The following is a 20,205-nucleotide window of genomic DNA, read 5'->3' as shown; positions in this document are numbered from 1 at the left end:
GGAACTCGGAATATTAAAACAGAAACTGAGAAGGCAAGCAAGTGATAAATTCCAAGACTGAAAGAGTAGGGACTTAGAAAACAGACTTGAAGACTAATTGGCAGAATGATGGCCACCAAGGTGTCTATGCTTCTGGGACCTGTACATGTGTTGACTTACATGGCAACAGGGACTTTGTAGATGCAATTAGGTTAAGGACCTTAAAATTAGGAGATTATCCTGTATTAGCTAAATGGGTTCAATCTAATTACATGAAGGCTTGAATGTGGAGAACCTTTCCTGGCTATGTTCAAAGGAGGAAGGATGGGAGAGATGCCGTTTCTGGCTTTGAAGTTGGAAGGGGTCAGGAGTGAATGGATGTGGGTGGCCTCTAGAAGATGAAAAACAGAACAAGGAAACAGACTCTTCCCTAGGACCCCAGATAGGAATGCAATCATACTGGTTATGTGATATTAGCCCAGTAAGACCTGTCTTGGACTTCTGACTTCCCTCTAAAACTCTAATATGTTTGTGTTGTAAAAAATTTAATTTATAGTAGTTTATTATAGAAGAAATACAAAACTAATATAGAAGTGATGTTCAAGTTAAGTCTTGAGATTAAGTAAAGTCAGTTTGACAAGCAGAGAAATGGAGTTTGGGTTTAGGAAACCTCATGTGATACTTGGTTGGAAGGCAAGAAGCCCAAAACAGGATCATGCACTTTGGGAATTTCTTACTCTCGAGGAAGACCTAAGCATAAGAGAGATTCCATCACTGTCTGCTGATGAACAGAATGATCCCATAGCTTAAAGTGAGCCTTGGAGAGTATAATTATTCAATAAGAGCTTGGTCTATGAGATCTCAAATGGAATATTTCACCTGTACTATGAATAGCAACTTGTTCACCCTAAAGATTGTATTTAATTATTAATCTGTGAAGCACTTTTGCAGGAACTGAAGCTGAAGAATGAAAATGTATAAAATGCTAACTTGATTTCAATACTTTTTTTCTAATGATGACATAATGTAAACTTACAGATTACAATATTTTTTTTTTAAAGAGAGATTTTTGCTATAGGGCATGTGTGCTCACTGGAGAGACTGCGAGTGTCAGAGAGACAGAAAGCAAGAGATCACCCCTGAGGGGGTATGACCAATCTGCAAACCCTCTCAGGATTTTGGGCACACACATACACGAGTCCCCAGATTACAATAGATAATGGAAGCTGGCCTCCATAGCACAATAGTTAGGAGCTAGGTAGAGGAAGAGCCAGATCCTACATGGTCAGCCAAGGTTTGAGTCCCATCCCAATCTACTTGAGAAACACACTAAAAATACATCCTTCCCCAGGATGGGATGACGATGGAGAATTTGAGGAAAAAAAGATTGTAGTGAGACCAGACCCCTGACAAGAGTGCTTTCTCTCTCTCTCATGCATGTACACGAGCTCTCTGGCATAAAAAATATAGACATGGGAAACAAAAATTTTTTAGAACCCAGTTTCCACCAAGATCTTATACTTTTTGATTAGCATAAATAAGGTGAAATTTTAGACTCTTATTTCTTCTTTTCCCTTTGAATTATGAAGTTATACTCTTGTACTAAGAAAATTACATCATGTTTAGAAAAATAATGAAACTACATGGAATCTATTTTAACATTGTCAGAGATATTCTAGAAATAAAGTTGCTTCTGTGAAATTAGTCCCCTTTTGGAGAAAAAGGGACATCTAATTTTCTTTCCATTTTGGTAGCCAAATTTAATTAGAGAAATTTCTCAGTTGAGGTAAAAGTAATAATATAAGGATTCTAATCCTCAAAAGTAGTCATCCTTTTTGACTTATTTTTTTCTTTTAAATATATTTTAATGTCAAAATTCTACCTAATATTTCAAAGCTACTTTTAAATATGTACTGTTCCAAAAAGGTTCCTTGTATTTTTCCAGCCCCTTCTTTGGCCAGCACTGACTCACTGATACTTTCTCAGGGCCATTTGTATTTTGTGTCCTGCAATAGCTTTTTTATCTGTTGGTCCTCTGTTAGAGTATGGTCACTTCTGTGACTCTCCTCCTTAACCTTTGAAACTATCACACCATCTTGCCCAGAAACTGCTCTCACTAAATATCCAACAGTTCAGTGTTGCTATGTAAAAACTGTGCTTTGATTTTGATTTTCTAACTTTAAGTACATTTGGAACCCATCAACATATTTTTTATAACCCGCCTTGTTAAACCCAGTTGGTTGGCATAGGTGGTAGAACATTTAGCACAGTTTTGTGCAAAAACATCAGTGTGCTGTTTCCCCATGAACAACCGTAGACATTTAGGATCTTGTTCCTGTCTTTTTCTTTATTATTTATGTATCATAATGGACTTACATTTGCATTTGATCAAAATTATTTGCTTTAATTTCATACTGCTTGGTCATTCCCTATTGGGTTCACAAATTCAATTGAGATAATTTTAATAGACTAGATGTATTCTATATTTAAATATACTCCATGCATGCTTTGAAAATCCATATTATGCCTTATAAAAATGTAGAACAACTAAATGTTAACAAGAAATTATAAAATATTTTTAAAAGAAAATAAAAGAGCAAAATTCTTTAATAAAAATCCTTCTTCATTGTTCTGAAGTTTGGAAGATAATATTTAGAGAAAAATTTGATTACTATACTCTTTTTTTTGGAGAAGTTTTCGCTATAGGGTGCGTGCGCTCACCAGACAGACAGAGAGAGACATAGAGACAGAAAGCGAGAAATCACGCCCCAGGGGGGATGGTCACGCCGCAATCCCTTCTCCTCCATTCTCCTCTCCGGATCTTGGGCACACACGCACACGCACCCGGCGTGAGTTTTAAGCCACCGGGTCCAGGACGCGAACCACGGTCGACTACGTGGGAGCCCAGCGACATAGCCATTACACTAACTGCTGGTTCCCACTCTTTTAAATTATGGATCTTACTAAAATGCTTTTTCTTTTTTAGACATTATTTGTGTGGCTTACCATAAAACTGAAAAAAAATTTAAAAAGCTACCAAAATTTGCTTCTTAGGTGGAGGAGATAAAAAGCACACTGATTAAGTTAATTCTAGGGATATACCAGGGAAAAAAAATAAGTTAGTAAAAAATAATTTAAAAACATTTTACTGTACTTGGTCTTTTCTTTTACTCTGTTCTTCACCAATTCAATGGCTTCCTAGATTTTCCCAAATTCATCTAAAAATAACTGTGGTAAGCAAATTAACATTTGTTTTAATTATGATATTAAAAGTTCTTTTGCTTTTTTGTCTTTCACATTTTGTTATAACTAAGGCCTTTTCAAACAGATATTTCACATGAAAATTTCTGCCATTTAAAAAATGTCTTTATTCACTTCTATTGAACTTTTTCTCGGTAGAAATTTTCTCTTCAATCCCCAAACCTCAGATTCCAGAGTATTTACAACTTCTAATAGAATTATTATACAACTTTATATTTTATACATTAAGTAGCTAATTATTTTTACTGCACTAAAATCATACTGAACAAACAATACACTCTAGAAATCTATAAGTATCATTGCAGTAAATGTTTTTTTGAAAGCTTTAGGTTACTTCATTTTGGCTATTTAGTCTTTTTCAAAAAAAATTAATTAATTAATTTGGGACCAGCAGTTGATGTAATGGCTATGTCACTATATTCCCATGTAGTTGACACGGTTTGAGTCCTGGACCTGGTGGCTTAAACTCATGCCAAGTGCATGTGTGTGCGTGCCAAAGGTCCCGAGAGGAGAATGGAGGAGAAAGTATTGCGATGTGACCATCTCCCCTGGGGGGTGATTTCTCGCTTTCTGTCTCTCTGTCTCTCTCTGTCTGGCAAACTCAGGTACCCTATAGCAAAACAAAAACAAAAACAACAAAAAAACCCTCTCCAAAATAAATTAATTAATTTAATTTTACTTACTATTTTTAAGTTTGTCATAGGGAACATATGCTCACAAGAGAGAGAAAAAGGGTGAAAGAGAAGTGAGAAAGCAAGCCACTAGGTCTGAAACTCGAACTGTGGTTGGCCATGTGGGGCTCCAGCATTGTAACCAGCATGCCACCTGCTGGCTCCTATGCTTCGTCTTTTTCTTTTTGGAGAGATGTTTGCTATAGGGTCCATGTGCTTGCCAAAGAGACAGAGCAAGACGAAGAGACAGAAAGTGAGAAATCACCTCCAGGGGAGATGGCCACACCACAATCCCTTCTCCATTCTCCTCTCAGGATTGGACACACATGCACCCGGTGTGAGTTTTAAGCCGCTGGGTCTGGGATGCGAGCTGTTGTTGATTAAGTGGGAGTCCAGCAATCTAACCATTATGCTACCTGTTGGTCCCCATGCTTAGTCTTTAGAGTCATTGTTTAGTACAATTTCTTTACAAAACTATCCACCCTTAAAAGACAATGAAATTCGGTCAAATGTGACAACATGGATAAACAGAAGATTCAGAGTGGAATGATGACTGTGAGAGCACAGAGGGAGGGAGAAACAGGGAAATACTAATGATGGACATCAAAATTCAGTATCAAAAGTTATAGATCAGGACGAGCAGATGGCGTAATAGTTATGTTACATAATGGTTACGACTCCCATGCAGTCAACTGCGGTTTGAGGTCCAGACCCAGCAGTTTAAAACTCACGCCAGGCACATTTGTGTGTGCCCAAATTCCTAAGAGGAGAATGGAGGAGAAGGGATTGCTGCATGCCATCCCCAGGGGGATGGAGGACTGGCCGATTTCTCACTTTCTGTCCCTCTCTTTCTGTGTCTCTGGCAAGCTCATGTGCCCTACAGCAAAATTCTCTCTCTCAAAACAGTTAAAGATCTGCAGGGATCTGCTTTATAACATTGTACCTATAGCTAACAACAATGTATTAGGCATTATGACTTTGTTAAAAGGACAGATCTCAGAGCCAGCATGTAGTATGGTGGTTGGGACATTGGATTCTCATGTTGGTTACAGCTGTTAGAGTCCCTGACCCTGTGGCATGAAACTTGCACCGGGCATGTGTGCATGTGTGCCCAAAACCCTGAGAAGAGAATGGAGAAGAGGGGATTGTGGCATGGCCATCCCCCCCTGCGGGGAGTGATTTCTCACATTCTCTCTCTTACGAGCCCTATAGCAAAAAAAATCTCACTCTATGGACAAACAAACAAAAAAATGAATCTCACATTAGGTGTTCTAATCAAATTTTAAAAAATTAAAAAAAAAACAAATAAAAAAATTTGTTTCAAACACTTATGTATTGGTAAGAGCTTTTTCACACTTTTTTTTCGATTTATTTTAAATACTTTATTGTAATATATTATTTAGCTTGTAAAGTGAATTTACCCAACATAAATACACCTCATACCAGTCCAGTTGAGGATACTATCTATGTATGTCATCATCAACAGACAACAATCCATTTCTGAGTCCCATAAAAATCTTACCTCTGTATTTTTCTCCTCACACTACAGTAAGTTAGAATGTGGTTTGAGTTTTCTTTTTCTTTTTTTCTTTTTGGAGAGGTTTTTGCTATAAGGCACGTGCGCTCACCAGACAGAGAGAGAGAGACAGAGAGACAGAAAGCAAGAAATCTCCCCCCCAGGGGGGATGGCCACTCCACAATCCCTTCTCCATTCTCCTCTCGGGATCTTGAGCACGCACGCACACGCACCCAGCGTGAGTTTTAAGTCACCGGGTCTGGGATGCGAACTGCTGTTGACTACGTGGGAGTCCAGCGACATAGCCATTACGCTAACTGCTGGTCCCAAGTTTTCTTTACTATCAACTATAGTTAGTTGGCTTAAACATGAGCAAAAACTTCTTTCCCCCTTTATTTTTTTTCTTTTTTTGGAGAGATTTTCACTGTAGGGCGCGTGTGCTCACCAGACAGAGAGAGACAGAGAGACAGAAAGCAAGAAATCACCCCCCCAGGGGGGATGGTCATGCCGCAATCCCTTCTCCTCCATTCTCCTCTCGGGATCTTGGGCACGCACGCACACGCGCCCGGCGTGAGTTTTAAGCCACCGGGTCCGGGACACGAACCGCGGTCGACTACGTGGGAGTCCAGCGACATAGCCATTACGCTAACTGCTGGTTCTCTTTCCCCCTTTATTTTATAAAAGGTCACATCCCAACCCAACACATAAATCTACAATGAAAATCCTACTGTAATGGATAAACGATTTCTAAGACCCAGTGAAAAGTAATATAGAAGTAAAAATTTTCCTCTTAGTGACTTAATAACTGTAGGTCTTCCTTCAGTCTCATTTCTTGGCATTCCATAATAGTCTACATGTTAGTTATAATTTTTTAAAGATTTGATTGATATTTTTTTAAAAAGTGAATTTTTTTATAAGATGAGACATCAAACTATAGTTTTATAGAATTGAAAAGAAGAATAAAAATAACCAAGTCAAATTTTAAGTATATTTTTTATCACAGTGGATCAAAATGATAACCAGCAAATATCTGAAAACTTAAAACCGAATGTACTCTGTGTTTCTATGAAGACTTCAGTATAATTAGAATATTGATAGAGATCACATTGCTGGAGGCCTATAGATCAGATATTTTATCACACTTGACTTCAAACATATGTGGTGAGTCATGGCTTTAATTTTATTTTATAGAGTTAGTCTCATTAAATAGTGAAAGTGATAATTCAGAAAATTAAAGTTCCAGTTTAAAATGAAATTAGATAAATTCACTAGAAAGAATGTCTTCTAATATCCAAATGGTAGTTTCATAGTTCGAATGTGGGTATGTTTTTTTTGAAAATATTCATTTTACTCATAAGTGTTTCCAAGAATACTTATTTTTGTGTTTTAAAGAGTGGGAAAATGGGCTTCCCAGAGCGCTGGAAAACCAGAGGCAGAGACGGTCCGGTGACACTAGGGCACTGATTCTGTTATTTCCACCCCTATTCCTGCCTGTCCTTGGATTGGGGTATGGCTCTGCACATGGGGAATTTGTTCTAAAAAACAGGACAGCTGGTAATTATAAAAATAGCTTAAGTGGAAGCACATAGACTGTTAGTGTAACAATTTTTCTGGAAGAGTAGCATAAGCCTTGGGTAAAAGAACATTAAAAATAAAGAATTTGAAATGATGGAAAACTACTGGCAACTTGATGCTTAATAGGGAACTAAAGACCGAAGAGAATCACCTCCAGGTATGCCCTGCATGCACGCTCTGCAAAGACTCCTGGTTCTTGCATTGTATGGTATCCTCAGTTAGGTAAATCAGGCTCCGTTGGTACCTGGCGCATGACCGTGTGTGCATGCGCGTGTGTGTTTTAACTTTACCCATAATCCATAAGAAGTACTACAGAAATAACAATGTATGTGTGGGGATGTTTAGATACTATACACTAAACTCTTCACTAAAGATTTAAATGAGAAAACTTGTTGGCAGTACATTTCTATATGAACTTATGAACCATTAGTACAAAAATGTCTGTTGGTGGGAACCAGCAGTTAGCGTAATGGCTGTCGCTGGACTCCCACGTAGTCGGCCACGCTTCGTGTCCCAGACCCGGTGGCTTAAAACTCATGCCAGGCGCCTGTGCGTGCGTGCCCAAGATCCCGAGAGGAGAACGGAGAAGAAGGGATTGCGGCATGACCATCCCCCCCGGGGGGGGGTGATTTCTTGCTTTCTGTCTCTCTGTCTTTCTCTGTCTGTCTGGCGCCCTACAGTGAAAACCTCTCCAAAAAAAAAAGCGTCTGTTGGTGATTTACAAGATGTTGGCCATAAAACTCCTTGCAGTTTCCAGAGTAAAGGAACCTAAAGGTTATTGATATTCCAAGCATAACCAAGAGCGATCAATCCAACATTGTACTCAGAGTGCTTTCTTTAGTGCTTTTCTAGGACAATTCTAGAGTTGTTATTTGTGACAGAGAAGAGTATTTCATCCTTTTCTGTATGAAAATCCCTTGGTTGAAATTTTAAATTATGTGGTATATTTGGCCATTGGGCATTGAAGGAAATTGTGAATACTGGCAAGCTAGCCTCAAGTCTAGTCTCTCTAAGCAACCTGATTTTTAACATGCTTGCTTTGCCTTACCACCAGCGAGGTCTGGGCAGGCAAGAGAAGGTCTCTCGCAGGAAGGTGGTAATCTCCAGGAGCAGCTGGCATGCTGCCATCTTCAAGGCAAAGGGGCAGCCACACTTGGAAGGGTTCACAGTACCTATGGAAGGAGAGTTCTTTAATAAGGAGACAACCAAATAAAATTACAGAGGCACAGTTTGATGGACATAGTTATACATATGTAAAATCAAATTGTATATGAGAATGTTACTTATACATGCCCCAAATTAGATTGTGTATGAGAACATGGTGTAAGCAAATTCAAGTTACCTAATGCCTTCGGCCTAATCTGTACATTACCATATGAAGGGACTTCAAAAAGTCAATGGAAAATTAAAGTATGAATTTATTTTGGTGCCAAAACTTTTGAAATCCATGCACAGTTTTTTCTTTATGATTATGCATTTCCATGAACTTTTTGAAAATCGCCTTACATACTTCTCCCTGCCTTCATTTTGTGATTCTATACTGAGTACTTCAGCAGCAAAATTTTGGACAAGCAGAACTAATTATTCTTCTTAATTATATTGATGGAATAACAAAATTCAGCTTCAACTAAACTAGAAAGCCTTTAAATGAAAATAGAAATGGAAAGTATCCTTGTATGATTTCCACACGGCTAGTCACTCAGATTGCATGATGTAATGGGAGTAAGTTAGATTTGGAACTACAAAAATCCTGTCAGCTCATTTTATGAAGAAATGTATGCCTTGATGCTTTAAGGGTAGTCAAATTGTTTAAGCTCTAGTCCAAATGTGTTTTGCAAAACAGACAAACCTATGTCATACAACTTGTACAAGATACTCTGTCATTGTAAGGCATAGTTACATTAGAAGTATGTACACATTTTCTTTTGCTCTGAAGAATACTGGTCTTTGAATTAACGAAACATTGTAATCATCATAAACCAAAGAATAGATTTTGCTCTAAAGACAGATAATGTCCACAGTGATACCAGAGAGACTTAAAATTCTCAAGATGAGTTCTTAGGTATGTGTCATCACAAATCATGAAGACATGTACTTATTACCTAATAGTGTTCAGAAAAGAAGACCCAAGTCTTATAGCGTTCTACCTCTCATAAAATAAATAAAATAGTTATCATTACATATCAAGGTTCCTAAAAATATCTCTAAAATACTTCCTGGATCTTAGACTTCCTTAAATAAATAGAACACACACTTCATAATTTCTCTTGACAGAAGGTAGTAATTACGGTCTTCTGAGGAAAACTGGGCTGTTACTTCCTCATGAAAACCATAATCGTCTTTCCAGAGTTAATATGTGGCTGGAGACTTAGCCTACCATTAAGAATAGAGAAGACAAGCTCCTGTAGCATTTCCAGATTGTAACTTGTTTGCACAATAATTAGCTTTTAAATGCAAGATGGGCTGTGTATGGCTTGAAAGTGGAACAAAACCAGATATATAAATCTTAAATTCAATGAGGCACTATGATTTTGCCTGGATGTCCAATACTTAAAAAAAATAATTAAACATTAGACATTCAGTTTAAACTTCTAGATTTGTCTCTAGTTTGAGTCTAAACATTATCATCCAGATTCCTATCAGTCTTGTAGACAGTGAACTCAGTCTTAATCCAGGCCCTTTTATGACTATCATCTGAATTACGCTGTTACAATGAAGAAAAATTGAATCTACACAATTTCGACCAAAAGCTAATTCACCAGGCATAACATATGGGTAGATGATATTTATGTGGTAAATGGAAATTTCAGTTTGTTCTGGTGTATGAAGATGCATCCTTTAACACCACCTCAGCTTTTCTCTATTCTGAATAGACCCTAGAAGGTCAGGGTAGTTTGGAGATGCCTTCCAACGAGATGGACCTCATGGCAGGCCTTCACTAGTTCACAGTGTTGAAATCATCTCAAATCCTCCGATGAATCAGACCCAATTCCATGAGTCATTCTAGATTAGTCTAGTCTACTGTGAACTTGAGAGAATTTTAGGGGCTAATTTTCACCATTAGATTGAAAGACTAAGGTGAGAATTTGGTATTTTGTCAACTAATTCAAGAAAATATGCTGTGATTTGATAAGCTATTACAAGAGGCAAAATAGTGAAAAAAATCTTTATGTGAGAGTAGAGAGGAAGATCATGTTTTCTCTCATTTAGATGAAACTGTTTAGTTCTATACAATGTCACATGCTAACCATCTTTTTACATTTCATGGCTACTAGGATGCAGTAGGTTTGACACCAGTTAACTACAGACAAGACTTATAACCAGAGAGACTGAATTTTGATTTATTATGGAAAGTCAAGAAGAAGAAACTTCACTCTTTTTATCATATAGAGATACTAATTCCATAGCCATCTCTGGGACTTTATACTCCATAAAAGGCAGTATTACACATACACACAAGCTTGCATGGTACAGAACACACATATGCACACAATGGTGTTGGAGGGGATTGTAACTGGAATTTCTTTGTTTCTACTTTTCTATAATGGGAATAAACTCTAAATGTACAGCAGACATTCACAGTTCTAACAACCTCAGAATATGTTTAGTATTTCAATTTCAACTTACATACTGTAGTATACTCTGATTAAACACAAAACTGGGTATATCTTTTTTTGGGACAGTTATTTTTCACAAATATATTTGTTCAGAGAGATTCTCTTATAATCTTTGTGTAATGGCAAGAACCAGAGACTGAAAAGTACCGGGCAGTCCACAATCCCTGCAGTTCCATGCCTGTTTGTCTTCTTGTTCTGGGTTTTGCCTTCACTTGTGTAGCTCTATGTACATGCTTTACATCCATGCACAGGGAAAGGAGGAGAAGGCTTAGTGGGAGACATGGGAAGGTGAAAAGATATGAAAGAGGAAAGAGAAATATTAAGTGCTCCTAAAGCAGAGGTTCTTACAAGCAGGGGTTCTTGTAGTAAAGGGAGTCTCCTTACTGTCATCTAAAAAGTCTTCCTCCTCATCCTCCTTTCTCAGTCTTCTCTTGGTCTCTTCGTCATAAATGAGACCCAGTAGGTTGGCTGGACTCTCACTTTCCCCATGGCATAGCTCATTCAATCGGACGCCGATTGCCTACCATGGGGAGAAGAAGAAGGAAACAGCACAAAGTGTGTCAGAGATTCTGAAACAGGCTCTCACATTGCTGACAATGTAATTAACTCGACTTGTTCAAAGTCACTTAGCAGTAAGGGGACGGCTCCAGCCTAGCCTCTTTTGTATAGTACAATGTTGTTACATGATGTTTGCCAAAATGGAGACCCAGATGAAAGGCACTGATGCTGTTTCCAGGGTCATTTAATCTAAAGACTTACAAACTGGAATGTTACCTTGGTGTACTCATATAAAAGTTTTTCTGAGAGTATTTCTAGTTACTCAAGGTCATTTATTTTATAGGTCTTATATAAGGCTTTATGCAGTTGTTTTTAATAGATGGTTCTATTGCCATAAACATAAGAAGAGACTGTTTTGGAGTATGCTGCTTTATGAGAATGTCACCGTAATGTTAGTGAGTTTGGAGGTTGGCAAGAATTCTCTACTGAAATTTTATTTCTATCTGCCATTATATATGCATTTATTGGCTTCTTTTACATAATTTGTTCCTCCTTTTGTGATGCTCTATAAATTGATAAGAAATGTTAACTTTTCTTTTTAGCTTTTTGTTACAGGGCACATGTGCTCTCTAGAGAGACAAAGAGGGAGAGGGAAAGTGACAAATCATCTCCCAAGGGTGACAGCCATGCTGCAATCCCTTCTCTTCTATTCTCCTCTTGAAGTTTTGGGCATGTAGGTACACGTGCCCAGTAAGATTTTCAAGTTACCAGGTTCAGGACTTGAACTGTGAGTCAGTGATGTGGGATCCAATACCTTAACCTCCATGCCACCTGCTGGCCCCAAATGTTAACTTTTCTTTTGGTAAAGTACTTAATGACACTATTAAAAATATGACTTTTAATAACTTAGCACATGGAAAATATTGACTTTTACATGGTATTCATACCCTTACTCTCTGTTCTTCTGAATCATCATGAACTATGGTCTGATTTATCAAAAAATTTTCCACAAGAAGAAACTAAAAACCCTACCTCTGTCTAGTTCCTTTTAGATTCCAGTTATATACTATGTACAACAAGAAAAGAGATATAGGTTTAGGGAGATGAGTCAGGGGAAAAATTAAACTGAGCTCTTAACTTGGAATCTGAAAATTTTGTTATTCTGTGCATTAGTAAGAGCATCATTCCAGCTGATTTTCTACTTTCTTCCTGTATCATTCTCAGCAAATAAAATACTTTTAAAAGTGACTAAATTCTGAGCAAGTATGAAAATAGACGCACAATCGGAAACCAACATACACAGAAACCCTCAGAACACTTTAAATAAAAAGACATTTTGGAATGACTTAGATATCTGGAAACAAAGAGTTCTCCTTAAGCTAAGGAATTACGTGAGAAACTAAAAACCAGGAAGCAAAATCACACCTATGAGAAAACAGCATCTAATTCAAGAAAATATGCTGTGATTTGATAAGCTATTACAAGAGGCAAAATAGTGAAAAAAATCTTTATGTGAGAGTAGAGAGGAAGATCATGTTTTCTCTCATTTAGATGGAACTGTTTAATTCTATACAATGTCACATGCTAACCATCTTTTTACATTTCATGGCTACTAGGATGCAGTAGGTTTGACACCAGTTAACTACAGACAAGACTTATAACCAGAGAGACTGAATTTTGATTTATTATGGAAAGTCAAGAAGAAGAAACTTCACTCTTTTTATCATATAGAGATACTAATTCCATAGCCATCTCTGGGACTTTATACTCCATAAAAGGCAGTATTACACATACACACAAGCTTGCATGGTACAGAACACACATATGCACACAATGGTGTTGGAGGGGATTGTAACTGGAATTTCTTTGTTTCTACTTTTCTATAATGGGAATAAACTCTAAATGTACAGCAGACATTCACAGTTCTAACAACCTCAGAATATGTTTAGTATTTCAATTTCAACTTACATACTGTAGTATACTCTGATTAAACACAAAACTGGGTATATCTTTTTTTGGGACAGTTATTTTTCACAAATATATTTGTTCAGAGAGATTCTCTTATAATCTTTGTGTAATGGCAAGAACCAGAGACTGAAAAGTACCGGGCAGTCCACAATCCCTGCAGTTCCATGCCTGTTTGTCTTCTTGTTCTGGGTTTTGCCTTCACTTGTGTAGCTCTATGTACATGCTTTACATCCATGCACAGGGAAAGGAGGAGAAGGCTTAGTGGGAGACATGGGAAGGTGAAAAGATATGAAAGAGGAAAGAGAAATATTAAGTGCTCCTAAAGCAGAGGTTCTTACAAGCAGGGGTTCTTGTAGTAAAGGGAGTCTCCTTACTGTCATCTAAAAAGTCTTCCTCCTCATCCTCCTTTCTCAGTCTTCTCTTGGTCTCTTCGTCATAAATGAGACCCAGTAGGTTGGCTGGACTCTCACTTTCCCCATGGCATAGCTCATTCAATCGGACGCCGATTGCCTACCATGGGGAGAAGAAGAAGGAAACAGCACAAAGTGTGTCAGAGATTCTGAAACAGGCTCTCACATTGCTGACAATGTAATTAACTCGACTTGTTCAAAGTCACTTAGCAGTAAGGGGACGGCTCCAGCCTAGCCTCTTTTGTATAGTACAATGTTGTTACATGATGTTTGCCAAAATGGAGACCCAGATGAAAGGCACTGATGCTGTTTCCAGGGTCATTTAATCTAAAGACTTACAAACTGGAATGTTACCTTGGTGTACTCATATAAAAGTTTTTCTGAGAGTATTTCTAGTTACTCAAGGTCATTTATTTTATAGGTCTTATATAAGGCTTTATGCAGTTGTTTTTAATAGATGGTTCTATTGCCATAAACATAAGAAGAGACTGTTTTGGAGTATGCTGCTTTATGAGAATGTCACCGTAATGTTAGTGAGTTTGGAGGTTGGCAAGAATTCTCTACTGAAATTTTATTTCTATCTGCCATTATATATGCATTTATTGGCTTCTTTTACATAATTTGTTCCTCCTTTTGTGATGCTCTATAAATTGATAAGAAATGTTAACTTTTCTTTTTAGCTTTTTGTTACAGGGCACATGTGCTCTCTAGAGAGACAAAGAGGGAGAGGGAAAGTGACAAATCATCTCCCAAGGGTGACAGCCATGCTGCAATCCCTTCTCTTCTATTCTCCTCTTGAAGTTTTGGGCATGTAGGTACACGTGCCCAGTAAGATTTTCAAGTTACCAGGTTCAGGACTTGAACTGTGAGTCAGTGATGTGGGATCCAATACCTTAACCTCCATGCCACCTGCTGGCCCCAAATGTTAACTTTTCTTTTGGTAAAGTACTTAATGACACTATTAAAAATATGACTTTTAATAACTTAGCACATGGAAAATATTGACTTTTACATGGTATTCATACCCTTACTCTCTGTTCTTCTGAATCATCATGAACTATGGTCTGATTTATCAAAAAATTTTCCACAAGAAGAAACTAAAAACCCTACCTCTGTCTAGTTCCTTTTAGATTCCAGTTATATACTATGTACAACAAGAAAAGAGATATAGGTTTAGGGAGATGAGTCAGGGGAAAAATTAAACTGAGCTCTTAACTTGGAATCTGAAAATTTTGTTATTCTGTGCATTAGTAAGAGCATCATTCCAGCTGATTTTCTTCTTTCTTCCTGTATCATTCTCAGCAAATAAAATACTTTTAAAAGTGACTAAATTCTGAGCAAGTATGAAAATAGACGCACAATCGGAAACCAACATACACAGAAACCCTCAGAACACTTTAAATAAAAAGACATTTTGGAATGACTTAGATATCTGGAAACAAAGAGTTCTCCTTAAGCTAAGGAATTACGTGAGAAACTAAAAACCAGGAAGCAAAATCACACCTATGAGAAAACAGCATAGAATAATATGTCAGGATCCTAACATTTTAGCTGCTCACCTGAGCAGTGTTAAGGAAACAAGAGAAACCATCAAAACAAAACCATTACTACAATGGAAAGCTTGGTCCTAATGTCACTATTTTGGAGATCCTCTCTAAAAGAGTAGCTATACAACTGTAAGTCAGGAGTGGAGCCAATAAACTGAATACGGAGGCTCAAATGAAAAAAATTCCTGTAGCTATTCGTCCAGAATATTGTAACTAAGCAATTTTAATTAAAACCAGTTTATAAAGTTTAAACTAAGGGTTGCTAAAAAAAAAAAAAAAAAAGAACTTTCTGGTATGTAAGTCAGGAGTGGAGCCAATAAACTGAATATGGAGGCTCAAATGAAAAAAATTCCTATAGCTATTCCTCCAGAATATTATAACTAAGCAATTTTAATTAAAACCACAGTTTATAAAGATTAAACTAAGGGTTGCTAAATAAAAAAAAAAAAAAAAAAAAAAGCAATTGTCTGGTATAAAAATGTCTAAATAATTATTCAGATTTCTATATCTCTTCCAAGGCTAGAAAAATGCCTTAAGGCTATATTTATTCCTTTCTTCATTCTTTCATCAAATATTAAGCAAGGTCATTTGCTAGGTATTAAATAGAACACAAAGTAGAATCGTGCACCAGTTCCTTTTTAAATGTGCCCAAGTGGATTATAAACCCACATAAATACTACTTGACAAATGAAGAGATTAGAGGTTGAGACTTGCTCGAAGTCACTTGGCAGGCTGTGAACTGGGATTCCAATACAGGTTGTCTCACTAAGTCTTGTGTTCTTTCCCTCAATGAGCTCACAGTTTATATAAAGAGGCAATAAAATGCCAAAGCAATATATTAAGTGGCAAAAGAGGGAAAGTTCTTTATTAGTACAGAAGATAAGGAGATTCAGAGAATCAAAAACATGAGAAACAGGTATTTTAGCTGATGGAGAATGGAGAGAATAGAGATTCAGATGAAGACTCTCAAAGCTATGTATTCAGGTAAATGTGCCACGTGTTCAGAGACTGACAGGTAAGTTACCTGACTGAAGCACAATTTTGTGAGAGAAAATAATATGCAGGAATACTGGACAGGTAGATTGAAAATGGATCCTACAGTTCTTGACATTGAACTTCATTTTGCATTTGTAAGAAGGATGAAAAGGTAGTTTTTGTCCAGGAGAGTGACCTCATGATTCATTCAAGGGACAGTGTGTTCACTGCCCAGGAATACAGAGAAGCTTTGGGTCTGGCTTCAAAAATGATTGTAATAATCTATTATTTTGAACACACCTTAGATGCAAAGAATTGACATAAGTAATTTTTAGGTATAGCAGCTCGTTTGACTTCATCATCTATAATTTTGGAAGTTTGACCAAAGGTTGTGAACAAGGCAGTGATATTAGGTTCAGGATCTGGGTTTATCCTGAGAGAAGAGGAGGGTCACTGAAATATTTTAAGTGAGAAAGAAATGCAATCTGATTTCATTTTAGTTTATTCATTTTGACAGCAGTTTAGATAATGAATTTTAGGGGTCAAGTCTGGAGGCCGAGAGATCAGTAAGAGTGTTCTGTCCTGGGTGGGTGGTGCTACTGGAGATCATTTTACTGACAGTAAGTAGGATGAATTAACTGAAGGAGGCCTGAGGGCAAGAGACCAAAATACCTTTTGTTTTTTAAAGAGAGATATTTTTGCTATAGGACATGTGTGCTCACTGGAGAGACAGATAGAGAGACAGAAATCCAGAAATCACACCTTAGGAGGAATGGCCATGCTGAAATCCCTTCTCCTCCATTCTCCTCTTGGGATTTTGGGTACATAGGCACATGCACCTGACATGAATTTGAAGCCACTGGGTTTGGGGCTTCAATCATGGTTTGCCATGTGGGAGGCCAGTGATGTAACCATTACATTATCTGCTGGTTCCCATGAAAACACTTTAATCATCCAGATAAGAAGTAATAAAGATCTCATCAAAGGACTTCAGTGGCATGGCAGAAGTAGAATCAACGTGGAAAGGAAGTTTGAGATATACTCATAGGTTGTTATCTCAGATGATGGTGGTACCATTAATAAGGCTAGACAGCTCAGGCAGTGTTTCAAGTGAGGGTATGTTTACATATGGAGAGGGGTTTTGGTTTTGGCTAGATTGATATTTCAGGATATTAAGCGAATAAGTATTGCAGTTGGCAATGCAGGCTTAGATCAGAAAAGTGCGATGGATAGTCTGTCCTCCAGACATACCATGTTCAGATATACAGACAAAAATGTAAGCATAGGGAAAATTTTATAGGAAGAAATTATGGGAGATTATGGGGAATATCTACATTTATGGGGAGTGGAGAGGTAGAGGAACAGGAAAGGAGATAGAAGATTGGGTAGAGATGTGAGGGGAGTCCAGAGCTTACTGGTCACAGCAGACAGAACAGAAGAGAAAGGTGGGGGCAGTCAGTAGCATCAAATCATGCAAGGAAATCAGAAGGTATTATTTGCCCTGAAAGCATCTGTTCTAGAAATCCTCTACTCAAAACCTCCTTATAAATCTGAAACTCTCTAATACTATGCACTAATGGTTTTTCCCTTCTTGCGGGAAGCCAATTGGATTAGCAACTGTGACTGTTATTTCAGAGAGGTCTCTCAATAAAACACTTGTCAAGTGAAATAGTAATAAAAACAATCAAAAGCATCTCCCCACACTGAAGAATTTGACAAATTTTATGCAAACTCACAAAAAATTGGGGAAATCAAAGTTGATCAGGCTGTTAGAAAATTGAAAGAGAAAAGATAAAGAAAGACACCTTACCATTTGAAGACTAACAGCAGTATGTGTTGTTCCAGATATTTATTTGATATTACTTTATTTTAGAGAGGATAAAGAGAATATTCTGAAGGGAAAATAAAGTAGAAAATTCTAACAACTGGTTAATTATCTACCTTAGTGACCATAAATCTCATTGTTTGTTTTAAAAGATCACTCAGCAAAGTGAGTCATTGCTGATTTCAGTCAGGTTCTGACAGGTGTCTGTGGGAGGATGGGAGATATGAAGAGAAGGATTCAGAATCCTTGTAGACTGAGCTGTCTGAGCTACAAGGCTTGCTTGGAAGATTTTTGCATTTCTAGAGGTAGTGGAATGAAAGAATAGTGTGAAGAATCTGGACCCATATTTCTCACCATTAACAAAAATTGACTCAAAGTGGATCCAAGATCTAAACCTAAGACCTCAAACAATAAAACTACTGGTGGAAAATACTGGGGAAACTCTGGGAAACATCAGAATAGGCAAAGACTTCTTAAATAAGACCCCCCCAAAGCACAGACAACAATTCCCAAAATAGAGAAGTGAGATTACATCAGATTACATCAGAAGTTTCTGCATAGCAAAAGACATAGTGATTAGTGTGAGTCAGCAATCCTCAGAATGGGAGAATATTTTTGTAAACTATGCCTCAGATAAAGGACTGATAATCAGAATACACAGGGAAATTAAATGAGTTACCTGAAAAAAAAAAGATCAACCCAATTAAAAGATGGAAAAATGAGCTGAACAAACAACCCTTTAAGGAAGATATATGAACAGTCAAAAAAATATGAAAAATGCTTGACATCCCTCATCATAAAGGAGATGCAAATCAAAACCACAATGAGATACCACTTAACCCCAGTCAGAATGGTGAAGATTAAACAAACAAAAAATTATAAGTGTTGGCAAGGGTGAGGTGAAAGGGAAGTCTCCTGCACTGTTGGTGGGAATGGAAATTAGTATAGCCACTGTGGAGATCAATATGGAGGTTTCTCGAAGATCTACAAATAGAACTACCATATGATCCAGCAATTTTACTCCTGAGTATCTATCCAAAGGATAAGAAAACGCCCAGATGGAAAAGTGCTTGCACATCTGTTTATTGTGGCGTTATTCATAATTGCTATGACATGGAACCAACCCAAATGTCCACGAACAGATGAATGGATTGAAAAAGTGTGGTACATATACCTTCCTCAGCCAGAAAAAACAAGACCTTGCCATTTGCACTACTCAGCCAGAAAAAACAAGACCTTGCCATTTGATAGAAAGTGGACTAATAGGGAAAATTTACTGCTGTATGAAGCAAGCCAGGCCATGAAGGAGAGACATCGTATGTCTCCACTTAATATATATTGACTCTCCACACTCTACGGCAGAAACAGAAAGACTGGAGGATATAGAAGCATGGAGAATAGTTGCAGATACTGGAGACAGTATGGGAAGGGGTTTGGAGATGGGGGAGAGTGAGAAGAAATGAATCAAGGAGAAAAATACAAGACATTTAGGGGATGCAGAAATGGAAAATTCACTGTTGATGATAATGTGTATGATATCTTCAACTGGACTTGTATGAAGTGTATTCATGTTGTAATTCATTTTATAAGCTTTAGTGATGTACAATGATTAAATGTATAAATAAACTAGAATAATTTAACTCAAACCACAGTCAGCCATGTGGGGTCCAGCTGCCTTAATCACCATACCACCTAGCTCCCTCTGATTATTTTAAGAAAAAAAAAAAAATTGGGCTCTCCTAGAAAATTAGCAAGGCCAAACATCCATGACACTAGATAGTTGGAAAACATCACTCGCTAGTTCAATAATAAAAACATCACATTTGAAAGTTTTAAATTGAGATTTATAATCATGCTTAGTCATTTTCCAACGAGAGTAATGACCAAGGTTCTAACATTCAGGGGTGAGTGAGCCTTGGAATCATTGTAGAGGTGGTGGAGGTATGGGTTCATGCACTATTAGTTGAAGGAAGAGCTCAGAGCCAAAATACACTGCACCCTCTAACTACTTGCCCTACCTTCCCCATAATCTTGCATTCATGTGTCTCTTAACACCTTAACTCAACCTTTCAACAATCATGTAAACATGCTTCACAAATTATTTTATAAGGCAATACCTTTGAACAATGTGCTTCGGGACAGCCACCCTCTGCCATCTCTGCCCTGACCCCTGCCAGCTCAAATATGTTCATTTTTCCAAGCCCATGTTTTGTCCACTGTGACATAAGATTCTAATATTTCTTGTTAACACAGCTGCTCATGAAGCGAATTTAGGGAAAAAATTATAGCTTGTAGGAAAACAGATTGTTTTTGGAATCTTTGTACATAGGCCAAGGAAAACCTTTTCTAAAAAATTCCTCCTT

The 20,205-nt window shown here is 37.4% G+C and overlaps 1 protein-coding gene across 1 annotated transcript in view; it reads right to left on the bottom strand.

Annotated features, from left to right (window-relative positions):
• Positions 1 to 20,205, bottom strand: part of UNC80 (unc-80 subunit of NALCN channel complex) — a 240,046-nt gene that overhangs the window by 121,685 nt on the left and 98,156 nt on the right. Inside the window, exons 24-28 of the mRNA XM_006140105.3 lie at positions 13,460 to 13,595; positions 8,051 to 8,174; positions 2,986 to 2,992; positions 2,356 to 2,408; positions 252 to 370 (exon numbers count right to left, since the gene is read on the bottom strand). Of these exons, the coding sequence (XP_006140167.1) occupies positions 252 to 370; positions 2,356 to 2,408; positions 2,986 to 2,992; positions 8,051 to 8,174; positions 13,460 to 13,595 (439 nt within the window). The remainder of the gene's footprint in view (positions 1 to 251; positions 371 to 2,355; positions 2,409 to 2,985; positions 2,993 to 8,050; positions 8,175 to 13,459; positions 13,596 to 20,205) is intronic.

This window comes from Tupaia chinensis, unplaced genomic scaffold, assembly GCF_000334495.1.
Source record: "Tupaia chinensis unplaced genomic scaffold, TupChi_1.0 Scaffold000018_1, whole genome shotgun sequence".
Lineage (NCBI taxonomy): Eukaryota > Metazoa > Chordata > Mammalia > Scandentia > Tupaiidae > Tupaia > Tupaia belangeri.
This window is presented reverse-complemented; position numbering and strand designations above follow the sequence as displayed.